General features: G+C 48.5%; 1 protein-coding gene across 3 annotated transcripts; it reads right to left on the bottom strand.

Annotated features, from left to right (window-relative positions):
• Positions 1–325: 325 nt before the first annotated feature.
• Positions 326–12,570, bottom strand: LOC309578902 (cytochrome P450 3A9-like). 3 transcript variants are annotated; one of them, XM_082291848.1, is made up of 14 exons: positions 12,419–12,570; positions 11,492–11,585; positions 10,343–10,395; positions 9,130–9,229; positions 8,626–8,739; positions 7,946–8,034; positions 7,236–7,384; positions 6,605–6,732; positions 6,210–6,294; positions 5,403–5,563; positions 4,998–5,224; positions 3,398–3,560; positions 2,146–2,314; positions 326–1,436 (listed from the first exon to the last, which is right to left on the bottom strand). In XM_082291848.1, the coding sequence occupies exons 1-13, from the start codon at positions 12,487–12,489 to the stop codon at positions 2,174–2,176; spliced, it is 1,575 nt and encodes a 524-aa protein (XP_082147974.1). In that variant the 5' UTR covers positions 12,490–12,570; the 3' UTR covers positions 326–1,436; positions 2,146–2,173. The 3 variants fall into 3 exon arrangements, with proteins under 3 accessions (XP_082147974.1, XP_082147973.1, XP_082147975.1); XM_082291847.1 differs by having other exon boundaries at positions 2,146–2,279; XM_082291849.1 differs by lacking the exon at positions 2,146–2,314.
• Between the last annotated feature and the right edge of the window lie 407 nt (positions 12,571–12,977).

Genomic DNA, 12,977 nt, shown 5'->3' with positions numbered 1-12,977 from the left:
ATGAGGTCAGCTGCTGTGCAGAATCAAATCCCTTCACTCTCACAGCAAAACAAATGCTTGGCTGAGAGAAGCAGGACCACCTGCCCAGTGATTTGTGGTGTCACAAGGTGACAGCAGAAGAAGGAATTGAACAAGAAAGCTTCTATCTCCACTCCGCAGCACTGATTTTTGAGAAGCCCACCAAAGAAGGGAGGAATCCAGCTGGGAGAGGTGATGGGACGTTGTCACCTGGCCAAAGGCTTATGGGATCTTCAGATGGAGTCACTTGTGTATGGAGAAAGCAGAGCAGCAGAGACTGGCATCAGCTGGTCATAGGAGAGGTAAGTGAACTTTTTATTGCAGTTAGCATTCCAGCAGCAGATTTTGGAGGAATAATATGAAATTCTAGACTGTACAAAAATTACAAAGTTTGGCAAGATTTTGAAGCTCTCAATAGGCAAAGGCACCTTTCTTCCAGACAGGGCTGTCCAGGACATCCGAAGGCTCTCAGTGCTGCACCCTGCATAATTATTAATTTAGTTACGTTGGTCTTGCAGCAGCCTAATATAAATCAGACTAAAAGGTGTCATGATTGCAGTATGGATGGTACCTGTGTTGACAATCCCTTCCATGGGAGATGGCTGCATGCCCACGATAAAATAAGCAAACAATCAGGCAACACATGTGGGACACTTCTCTCCCACTCTGCAAATCTCCAGTCATTAGGGGTAACTGCTTCTCTCTGGGCTCCTCCAGTGAACTCATCTGCACTTGGAATCACACAAAAGCCATCTAAAATCATACCAAAATCTAAATAAATCAGCATCAGAAAATCTGCTGCAGGCATTCAGTCCTTAAAGGACATGACCATTTTAACACCTGTCAGGGTCATAGCACAGAGCTGAGGAAATAGCCCCGGACAACTCTGCATTCCCGGGAGAATAAAACCAGAAGACACACAAAGTCACCCAGCAGGCAGTGGGAACAGGAGCAATGGCAGCATTACTTAACTATGTGCAATTTGCTCTCCCTATCTTGATTTAAATTACACTGCCAGAAGAGACTGACAATGTCTGGAATCAAATTGCTTAGAAAAGTGCCTCTTCAGAGAGAGAGAAAAAAATGCCCAAATAACTCGAGTGCAAATAGTCTTGCAAAATGCCTATTGTGATTGGGGACAGCAGGACCTGGGGCTCGTGTTCATTAGGATAATGCTCATGTAATTGTGCTGGGCCAAACCCCCATGAAATGGGGGGGTTCCACCCCTGATATTCCTACAGCGAACACATTAACTTGGTCTCCTCTCAAGAGAGGAAGGAGGCACCATTAAATAAGAGTCTCTTGCTCTGTTCCTGCTTTCTTCACTTCTTCAGGTCAGCCTGGTCTCTGGGGACCATCTTCAGGACAATGGGCTTCTTTGGCTGCATGAAACCTTTCGAGTCCAGGACCAGTGGGATCTTCAGCGGAGGAAAAACAACAAAACAGCCACATCAGCTGGGAGAAAGGACAGACAGGACAACAGGAACCCTACAGCTCACACACATCCCAGCTACCACTTGTTTTCAATGCATTTCCCAACTCACAGGTGTACCTACAGCAGGAGCATCACTTTGCTCATGCAAAGCAGCTACCAGCTGGTGTTTAACAGCCCTCAGCTCTTGGATAAACTGGTTGGTGAGTTCGGGCTCTCACGTGGCGCGGTACGAAGAGCTCGCTGCACTGATCAACAGGCTACACATGGAGGGAAGAGCAGCCAAATCCCACCCAGGGAGCTGCAGCTAAATGGAGGCATGCAGTGCCATTTTGTTTAATGCAGAAGTGTGTTAGTGCTAAGGGCAGCTAAATCATAATGGGAGCTGGAGGAGCAATAAGCTCTCTAGGAAGAGCAAAACTAAAATCGCTGCTCAGAGCGAGTTCCAAAGCAAAAGCATCCTCATGTGAAAAGGTTTCCATGGGGTAGGCTGGGAATCTCATTAGAATCAATGTTTAAAGCTGGTGTTGGAGGGAGTCTTCTTTCGGGAGGGAAGTGTTTTAAGTCTCCCCCACCAATGCATGGTGCTCATATCCCAGCTCCTCCTCTCCCCCTCAGGACAAGGGTGACACACCCAGCCCAACGGGCCACATTCAGACCCCATATCCCAGTAAGCTTTGTTTCAGAAAATTTACGCAGTATGGCTTGGAGCCCAATGTGCCATCAGTGAAGCAGTGAGAAGAGGCTGCAGCTTCCATATACATGTTCCAAAGGGATGTTCCAGCATGAAGTTTTCCCTCCCACTCTGCTCTGATGTACATGACACCTTCTGTAGAAAAAAAGGGCTGAAAGAGCTCCATAAACCTATGGGCACCAATAATACAATACATATTTAACTTGTCTCCTTTTAATTAAAGGCAGTTATAAAAAGAATCAATTTTATGGATTGCAGAGGACTAGAAAAATGTCATTAGACTTGGGGGAGGGTGGATAGGTCACTGCATTGTTAATGGACTATTACAGTCTTTCACCTCCAGGTTACTAGTTGAGCTGCAATCTGAATCTGCAGAGATTCCAGCTGAGCACCCGAGCCAAGTAATAATTTAATAAGGATTTTTCTGTTTCTTACAACAAACGTCCTTTGAGTGACTTGTTGCCCCCTGTGCTCTGATTTCCCAAGCTCTCCTCACCAACAGGATGTAATAATGGCCCAGCCTCTTGCAGCAGTGATTGCAGGGAGCTGGGTTGGGCTGAAAACACCGTAGTGCTGCCTGCCTGAGGCACAGGGAACTGCCGCCCTCTCAGCAGGGCTGGACTGACAGATCATTTCCAACAACTCCTGCATTTATTTCATGTCAAGCACTCCCACCCTGCCAGGCCCATCCCATCAGTACTGTATGCAGCATTCACAGGGCAAAAACCAAATGCTGGGCAAAACCAAAGCCTGGTGGGATCCTGCTTAGTCTAAAAGAGGGAGAGGGTCACCAATTCAAACTTAACCCAGATTGTGTTTGTTTGAAAATTGCTACCCTTTAGGGACTGCCCTGGCCTGTAAGAGATGAATTTTGGTGTCTGGGATGTCCCACAGAGAACAGCCATGTTTGTGTTGCAAAGCACAGCTTTGGCTTGAGCTGGGGGATATTCTTTTCTTGCTCTCGGGAGCAGGGTCTTCCTAAGCTGGGTCAAACAGACTGACAGTGCACTGTGGGGGAGAGAGCACCCCACAATTTAGGTGAACCCAAAGATAGGCACAGGACTTCAGGGATTTCAGCCTAAACATCCCACCAAAATTAAATATGTTTCTCTAGAGAATTAAAAAAAGCCTCAGTAACTTGCGGTGAACCCCTTAAAATTAACTGAGATTTAAACAGTTATTCCCATGTAACAGTAGGACCATCTCAGTGGGAGCAAGGGAAGATAACGTGACACATCACCCCACATCCTCACCGGTGTGTCTTTGCAGGTTCTGAAGGAGAAGTTCTGCAACAGGACGACCACAGCCACTTTCACGGTGAGGAGAGCAAACCTCATCCCTATGCAGTTCCTGGGGCCAGCCCCAAATGGCAGGAAGGTGTAGGGGTCAATACCATCTCTGTTCTCTTTACTGAACCTGATAACAACCAAAAAAACCAAGTTAGCAAGAGCTACTGTTCCAGGATGTGTCAGCTTCCAAATCTGAAGTGATGAGGGGTCTGGGAAGGCAAAAGCTTTTTGTGTTTCTGTGCATATAAGAAGAATCCAGCTAAGTTCTTTATTTCTGTCTCAACAGATACCTTATGCCTCTGCTTTTATCCTACTGCTCGGATTTGGTTGTGCAAATCCAGGTGCTTTGAGTGACCTGGGAATACTGAAATACACTAATGGATTTTGTAACTACTCTTTTCTCAAAACTCTCTCTCAGCTCTAAAATGGAACCCAGATTTCAAACCCTAAACCACAGAGGTCTACAGCTCCACAGCTTCCCTGTAGATCAAAGGACCGAGTGAACACAAAGATGTTCTCCCCCTGCGTGACTAAAGGCAGGGCTGCTTTTGAGACATGTCAGCCCCACTCCTTTCCTCATCATGAAAAACAGGGAAGAACAATCAGCTTCACAGAGAAATTTGCCACTGAGCATTTTCAGTAATACTTCTTAGTGATCAGCTAGTTTTCATGTCAGAAAGCTTTTCATTCCCAGAGCATGAGGTCCAGGTACAAACCTCAGCCGTGCTAAGTCAGAAGTGAAGTATCTCACTACTGAGACATCAGCACATCTCTCTGATGAACTCCCAGCAAGGCAAGTGAGCCCTAAATAGTTCCTGTCCAGCTACCCATGCCCAGTTTGACAACTGGAATAAGGATGTGGCTACTGGAGCAACTGGTGTAGCTTGGCCCATTGCCAGAGCACTCCCATTTGGGTGCTTCCTTCTGAATTCAACACAAGGTGACCATAGGCTCCGTAGGTGCTCCTGCTTGATACCACTGCCAAATTTTGTCCCAAAGGTCACCACACACCAGGATTAGCTTCCAGGGGTATTTCAGCTCCAGGTGCAAGAGCAGAGGTCTCGTCCTGCTCTCTCAGGACCAAGCCTCAATGTCTTAGTGGCTACCTGAAGACTACCAGGTTCATGGTATCCCAGGTCTGCCTTGGGCTATTGCCTCATTTTGCAGGGTCTGACAGAGCTGCTAAGCAAAGATTGCTTCATAACTTGAGTTAAAAATTAAGTTTTATTTCCTACCTATCTTTGCCCTTCCACTGCTGATTTGCAGGGCATTGTGCCAGTCACCCTATGGCTCTTGCTTTAATATCTGGCCATAAACCCCTCAGTGTTACAGCTGCTGGGAGCTGCTCTCACTGTTGCTCCCTTCAATGCAGTTAATTAAATTCCATGCACAGTTTATGGATGTAGATCATAAAACTCCCCTCACGGTAATGCTGGGACTAGATGTCAGACAATGATAAATGCCTAATTTAAATGTTATAATCACGCATTCCCCACTTTTGGTGCCATTCCTGCTCCCAGGGCTGAGGTGGAGCACGCAGCTATTCCCCCCACAAGGCCCTCACCTCTCAGGCCTGAATTCGTCCGGCTCTGGCCAATACTGCGGGTCCCGGTGCAGCACGAAGGCTGGGATCAAGACCACCATTCCCTCTGGAATAGTCACACCATTGAGCTCCACAGTCTTCTTGCAGACCCTCTCAATCCGGCCCCCGGCGGGGTAGAGCCGGATGGATTCATTCACCACCATATCCAGGTACTCCATCTGAGTGATGGCGTTGTACGTGGGAGTGGCCTGGGAGAGGAATGGGGGGCTGAGAACACGGCACTGCAACTCCCACCCCCACAGCCACCTCCCCAGTGCTTCCAGGGAAGGGGGAGTCTCAGGGCCAGCACCTCTGCCACTCTGTTTCCAACCTGGGTTTGCAAGGCACAGGTGGGAACAACCCCAGCATCTTCTCACCCTCCTTTACCTTGTTAGGCAGGTGCGCATCCACCTCGTCCTGGAGTCGCTGCTGCACGTCAGGGTGGATGGCCAGGTTGTAGGCTATGTAGCTGAGGGTGGAGCTGGTGGTCTCATAACCAGCAAAGACAAAGATAAGAGCCTGGGCCAGAACCTCCTCATCACTTAATGCTGAAAAAAGGCATAGAGGAACATACAAGAAGCTGAAAATTACAGTAATCAACCCTCGTGAACTCAGGATCCCAGTCATCAGTCTAAGTAACGCTACTCCTAGCTACCTAACAGTTGGTAAAGGAAACATCCAGCTTTCCCTCTGGTACCACAAAGGGGTTCAGGATGCAGTGCAGGGTGTCCAACAAATACCCTGTCCTGGCACCTCAAAAGTTTAGAAGCATCCTGCCTTGACTGAGGTTGATGGACTGGGACTGTGCCTTGGCTGAGCCATTATTTTCTTAGTTTACCTAGGATTGGGAACAGAGATGAGCCCACAGGTGAGCAAGGTACACAAAGATTATGTGCTTTGTGTGCTTTTTGATATACAGCCAACATTGCTGGCCTTCAGAGGCCAAAAAAAGAAACGGGGGTAAGGAGACACTCACTCTTTGCTCTTTGTTGCACAAACACACCTCAGGGTTTATCCCAGGAAATGGGACACAATAAAAATATGGCTGATCTGTGATAAACATCACTACAGCCCCACTACTGAGACCTTGAATCTTTCATGGGATTAACGACTAAAATCCTCTCCCTGCTTCCCTCTTAAATGGCTAAGGAACTACTGCTTTCTGCTGAGAGGAGAACACATCTCAAGACATACTTTTGTCCAAGCTGGTCTCTGCAGACTTGGAGCCATCACGTGAGTTCTGTGATTCAATCATGAGCTGCAGGAAATCCACCCGGTCCTGGGGAGAAACAGAGGCAGAGAAGATGTGGGTGAGGAGGAAGCAAACCTTGTCCAGCACAAGTCCCTTGCTGAGACACCTGCTCACCACTCACAGCTCATGGCTTCAGCGCATGATGAGGTCTGGACTACAGACCCTCTATGAACACGGATGTTTTCTCCACTTGGACACAAAAGCAGGGCGTGGTTCTAGCCTTTCTCAGGTTTGGTGGGGCTGGAGAGCAGGTGACACACCACAGCTTCTGAAGATGCTACCAGGTCCCTCCTGCACTCAGGACTTCTCCTGAAGAGGACACCTAGGCTGGACTCACCGTGCTGCTGCCCTTTTCCCGTTCCTTCTTTAGTTTTGTGAAGACATTCTTGAAGAAGTCCATGACGTCTGAGGGTAACAGAGTCACCTTCATCTTTTCCAGCAAAGGGATAACAAAGGGGAACAACACTAGAAGGAAAGAAGAAACCAACATACTTGAACTCAAAGGGGTCCTGAGAAAGTCAGAACTGGCACAAAGCATAGAAAGGAGCAGTACATCTGGACCCTGATGTTGCCTTTTTGATGTTGCCCTGACCCTTTTTGTTGCCTCCATCTTTTTTTACCTAACCATGGCTGGGATGCAATAGCACTAGAGAATCTCCTCCATGTTACCTTATGACCACAATACAACACTAAGTGCAGATCTCTGTGACAGAGCAGCTCTCCAGCATCTCTGCAAACAGGGTCTCTGCTCATAGCAGGATGCTGCTAAGACCCATAGAGGCTGTACAAATCCTGGCTGTGTCTTCCCTGAAGAAATATTTCTGCAGATCTGAGACTGTAAATCCAATCCTGTAAAGTGCTAAGCATCTCCCATATGGCAAAAAGGACTCAAAGACATAAGGGAGCTACCAGAAAATGCAGCACCTTTGACATCGATTCAGGGCTGTATGAGATGTGGTTTGTCATACCTATGAGTAAAAACACAGGACTTAGGAAACTGAATTGGAGAAATTTCTTAATGTTGGTGACAAATGGGTCATTGGGGTTGTTCATGGAGTCAACACTGACACTGAAAGAAGTGCTGGTCACCACATCCATGCTGTAAGCTCCAAAAATGCTGAGTAGAGAAGAAGAGAGAGTGAATGAGATTAACCCAACCACAGCAGTAAATAAGAGCCCATCTAGGATCAATCCTTGTGATAGGGAATCTCTCTTAAAGCAGTAGCCACCATTGTATTTACTGAAGTTTCCCCAGTTTCATTCATTCTCCCAATTTTCCTCTGCTTCAAAAACCTAAGCTGTAGTTGGAAAGCACTGAACTGCAGTCCAGGGTAACAAAGACTATATTCTGATTTTCATCTGTAAAAGAGATTGCAAAAATTACATCCAAAAATACCACATCTTGTGCAGCTTCTGGAAAAATTCTGGAAAATGCTTCCTTTCTCAAAATGCATCCCCAGTAAAATGAAATGGGGAAGAGGGCACAGCTCTCCCATCTGAGCAAAGCAGAGCACATCAAGCCCACTGCTGAGGAACATGCCATGCCCATGACTGCTCTGGAGTTTGCTTCCATAGCTGACGAGGGCTCCATGCTGCAGTGCGGAAAAGGCTCTCCAGAACAGGCTCCTCCCCACACTGAATACAAACCCTTTGCTGTCAGCCTCACACAGTTACTCACTCCTTCGCAGCCACAAACTCATCATTAGCCACTTTCTTCTCAGTGTTTTTCACTAGTTTTTCACCATAGTGATTAATGATAGGGAACATCTGAAATGCAAACCAAAGCAGAAAGCACTATTGACTCTTTCCCTGCCACCAAACAAGGCTGGGCCACACTGCCATCTGCCACTTGCCATGTACGGCTTGTGGGGGGAAGTGCAAGCAAGGGGAAACTCATTTCCAGGCCTTGGACATTGCTTTCTCTCATCTTAACAACCTGCCCAGAGAGCTCATCTGACTAGGACTGAGCAAGGTTCTCCTCCAAAAATCCACACACAGCTCCCATTCCAGCTAAGCATCCACTCCACCTGGGAGTGAACATGCCTCCTGGGTGCATAGAAAATGGACAACCATGGCCTGAGTGATGTGTTTAACAGGATGAACATACAGGCCATAGTGCCAACAGCCCCAGCTTGCAATACTTGTGTGCTGTTTCATCCCCCACCCCCTTCTCCTGACTCCCTCCCTGGGATGGCAGACAGATACTGTATTGCTGAACGGTACCAACAATGCACGTGTTCATGGATGTGGTCCTGCCAAACAGGGCAACTTCCCCATTTGAGGGGAAGGTCTGCACTCAGAAACAGCTCAGTTCTCTCTCCAGCTACTGATGCAAAGTACCAGTGGCCTGAGCTTTACCTCCTTCAGCTTCCCACTGGTGAAGGTTGGAGACAGCACCATACGAATCCTTTTCCACTGCTCATCTGCAGCCACATTGAGGGCCGACTCCAGGATCCCGTTCAGACCGAAGTTCTGCACAGGAGAACAGGAGACAGGAGAATGTTTACAGTCCCCTTCCACATGACAGAAATGCAAAGACAAGCCTTCCATGGAGTGTTGACTCAGCCCCTGAAGTCATGTCAGCTCTACCTCAACCAGTAAACAGAAATGGAAACAAAAGTCTAAGAGTCATAAATGACATCAGCCCTAGGGCACAACCAGGCTGATGGCCCAATGTCCCAGCCAGAGTGGTCCCTACACCTCTCTAGCAGAGTTTTGATGTTGGTACCATCAATAAACTGGGGCACATCAGAGAGCAAGTACTTGCTGAAAGGCTCAGAGGAGAACAGAAACCAAGAAGAAACTCCTTTCTTGCTGCATGTACTCTGTACTGGACAGCAAAGCATGGGACTAGGCACCTACCCGGCGATTAGTAAAAATGTTGTAGCACTCTTTCACCAGGATGTTTTTGATGAGGATGGGGTCCAAAACAGCCAGCACAGGCTGCCTGCCATCATAAATCCTAAGCCAAGAGAAACCCACAGTCAGTTCATCCTTCATGATCAGTTGGAACAAAAGCAGCCTGCTCCGTCCATGGCCAGAGCCATGGCACAACTGGTTCAGGCCACCTGAGTCGACTCTGACAAAACAGCTGGAAGGATGAGGCTGAAACTTATTTATTATGTAGTAAAACAGGATAAAGGGAAAGAAAGTGACAAACATGGGCAGCATGAGCATTTCTAGCAATTGTCTGTGGTACTGAAGAGTTGCCAAAGCTGTGTGGGTTTAGATAAAAGGCAGCTTTTTGCCATGATGTTGATGCCCTGCACGCGAGCTGTCTGAGCTGTTTCCACTACTGATGGCTGGAGACAAGAAATCCACACCAAATAACCCATCTGTGGGGGGAACAGATTTCCTGTCTGGCCTACAAGGCATTGAGAGGCGAAAAACTCATTTGTCTCCTCCATTTTCCAATCAACAGAGACAGAAAAACTTAAAAGTCATGGTGTGGGCTAAAGGGCAGGGAGCCTTGGGCCACAGCTGAGGGAAGCTGCCATCTTCAAGAAGCTTGTGAACATTTAATCTTTAGAAAAAATGCACCAGGTTTTCATGAAGCCTCACAGGATTTTTTTGCAGAGCAATTTTGTTTTGGTTTGAGAGGCTCTCAGTAGAAACATGATAAGAGGCCCCTACACAAAAGAAGCACTGTGCAGGGAGCAGGGAGGTAGGTTGAAAGTTAGCTTGTGCCCCAGCTCTGGGAGAAGCAGGGAGCAAGATGAAAAACACCGTGGCAGCCTGCAGCTTGCTTTCTGCTCCAGACACACAGAAGAGCAGCTTCAAAGGCAGGAGGCTCAGTTTGACACCAAGCAGTGGAGGTGATTTTCAAAGCTTCTGCAAACAAATGACCCCACAAACTGGTCATCACCATCCCAGCCCCACACCACACTGAAATCCCAGCCGGAGGGAAGCCTTGGAGAGATGGGTGGAGACTTTCCCAGTGGTGAACCTCAATTCTCCCAGGCTGTCACTGCTGGAATTACAGTGCTGAAACACATGACAGTGGTGTACCTTTTCCCATTCTATTTTGGGGCTGCAGAGCACCCCAAACTTGTAGTTTTGTTCTGCAGAAACTCACCCCCAGATTTTTCCATACTTTTCAAAGCATTTCTGATCAAATTTGTGGACTCCCTGGAAAAGAAGAAAGGAGAAATGAACAGTTTGCCAGTGAAAAGTGATCAAAGCAGGTCACAGCTGGCAGCACAGTGCATCCCACAGCCCCATTCTAAGTGGCAGAGGTTGAGGTTGGCAGGTGCATGGTCCTCTTAAGCATCACATAGATGCTTAGGGGACATTTGCATTGGAGAGAAAAAAGAGAGCAGAGATTAAAAAAAAAAAAAAGGCACTTTCAACTTCCACCAGCAAATCTGATCTAAAAATGTAAAGAAGACAAGGTATGACAGGGTACAAAGTTTTAGTGAGCAGAGTTAGGAGGCAAAACTAGATCCCAGGGCGTCCTTTCACCTTCAGCTCAACAAGTTAAGAGCTGCTGCTGCCTTGTCCTCATATGATCTTCCTCTGCAGTTACTGAACTGGAGTGAACATGGATTTTTATTTGTTTCCATCAGGGTTTTAAATGACGTTACGTGTAAGGATGAAACTTATGGGACACGTAACACTCATTAAACCATTAGTAAGAGGCAACATGCGTGATGTAAACCCAGCAAACACAAGTAGAACACCTCTTTTATTGAAGCCAATACACTTGTTCTGCATTTGCAAACAATTACCTGGGATCAGCTACTGCCTCGTTATGTGACAAGGTTTGGTAGTTTGATATTACTTGAGTTTTATTTAAAAATCTATTTGTCTGGCCCAACAGCAAATGGTTGGATGAGGCATTGCTGAGGCTAATTCAGCCTCTTCATGTTGATGATAAAAAGGGCAAAAAACCATGCAGTTCCCAGAAAACAACAGTCTTAGGCATCTCTCCAATATTTTTTTTGTTGTTGTTTCTAACAGAACTTCAGCTGCTCAAGAGCAGGTAGAAACACAGGGACAAACAAAAAACTTAAACTACAAAGTAGTTTTAAAACACAGCACACCTCATTTAGGTCAGCCTGAACTTTTATGTTCTCTGTGTGTCCAGAGAGCTTCCCACCTAAAAGCATAATTTTCATCTGACTGAATCAAGGACAGAGGAGAGAGATGCCCAAAGAATGGGGGAAACAGCATCAGCCACAAGAAGGCTCTAAGGCACTAGAGAGCAGCAGCTGCTGGTACTCACATGCTGGTACTCCAGGAAAGTCCCCACAAACGGCAGAGGCCTTGGGCCAGGAATGCCCAGCTTCTTGAAGGTCCGGTAGGGCCATATCCCATAGCTGCCAAGCAAAGAGCATGTGAGAAGCACTTATGCAATGAAAACACAAGATACTTCTTCCTGAAGCACGGGAACTGCTTAAATAACTGGTTCCTGTCACATTTCACAGAGAAAGCTGAAATTACGGACAGCAGCAGCCCTGCTGAAGATACTCTTTGCAGTAAATGCAGGATCACCTGGGGTATGTTTTGATGGAAGACAAGGGCTGAAAGGAGCTGCAGCCCAGCCTAGGCAAACCAGAGTACATGGGCACCTGAGGGCTTTATTCAGGGCCTCATTTAGCCGCCCGGATCAGACTGCCGTGCCTCGGAGCGACTGAGTTCTGAAGCTGAGGCTTGCCCTTGTGTTAGTCTTTGCCAAGACCTCCTGCGATGCTCAGGTGGCCGCGCTACAGCGGCACGGCAGGGACATAAATTACCACAGCAAAATTAAGTTTTTGCCTGCATAGCTCATTACAGTTCCCCTGAGCCACATAAGCCTAAGTTTTGCCAACAGAACTACTTAATCGGGGGGTTCTGCTGGCAGCAGCTCCGGCATCACCCTGCGCTGCTCCCAGCTCGCACAGTCCAAGGACGCCACGGGCGCTGCTGTCTTTAAACACCCGGAAGTTACTCCTCCTTGGGAAAAGTTTTAAAATATATATATATATATCAAGGATTCCCTATGATTTCCCACCCCGTCCAGCCCAGCTCGCTCCTTCCCGCTGGCAGCGGGGCCGCGCAGCCCCCCTGAGCAGCCCTCGCTGTGCCCTGAGGGCAGCGCTAATTCACTCGAACCTCGCTGGCACCGGGCTCTCCTCCTGCCCGGTCCCCCAGGGGACCGGCCTCTACTTACAGGGCCACGAGGCACAGGAAGGCGATGAGGAGCAGCCAGGTGACGGGAGACAGGCTAGGCAGGAGCTGCATGGTGCCCGCTGTCCGCCCGCTCCTGCCGCCGCCGCTGCCCGGCCCAGCCTCTGCCCGGCCCAGCCTCTGCCCGCCATCACATGCGGGAGGCGGCGCTTCCCCGCCCGCTCGGAGCCTCAGGGCCGGGCCCCGGGCGGGTCCCTCCGGACCGGGGTGTCGGTCCCCGCTCCCCCTGGGGCTGGAAATCGCTGAGAGGGCGGTTTGCTCAAACGGAGCAAAGGGCGGCAGCGCCCCGAGCTCCTCGCGCTGCCTGTGGAGGGACAAGGAGCTGTTCCTGTGTCCCGTCTGTTCCAGCTCCGGGGGCTGTCTGTGTCTGCACCTTCCCCTGTGCCTCCTCTCTCACCTCCATGTGTCATGTGCTGTAGCTCCTCTTTAGGGTCCAGGAGGACGCAGACCTGCACCCAACACCTGCCCAGGCTGAAAGGGGCTCGTTGCCCTCGGGCAGATCCTTTGCAAGATACAGTCCTGTATCTATGTGGCAGCATAAG

This window comes from Coloeus monedula (genome assembly GCF_965178545.1).
Source record: "Coloeus monedula genome assembly, chromosome: 16".
In the NCBI taxonomy this organism is placed as follows: Eukaryota; Metazoa; Chordata; class Aves; order Passeriformes; family Corvidae; genus Coloeus; species Coloeus monedula.
The sequence above is the reverse complement of the archived record's forward strand: the minus strand, read 5'-3'. Positions and strand labels throughout refer to the sequence as shown.

Bases quoted from the DNA above. Each gene is read 5' to 3' on its own strand.
- LOC309578902 (XM_082291847.1), bottom strand. From the start codon at position 12,489: ATGCAGCTCCTGCCTAGCCTGTCTCCCGTCACCTGGCTGCTCCTCATC. The intron at 6,295-6,604 runs GTGAGTCCAGCC...GTTTCTCCCCAG, and splicing joins GGGAAAAGGGCAGCAGCACG to GACCGGGTGGATTTCCTGCA. The intron at 1,437-2,145 runs GTAAATTTTCTG...CCTCCGCTGAAG, and splicing joins TGGGCTCCAAGCCATACTGC to ATCCCACTGGTCCTGGACTC.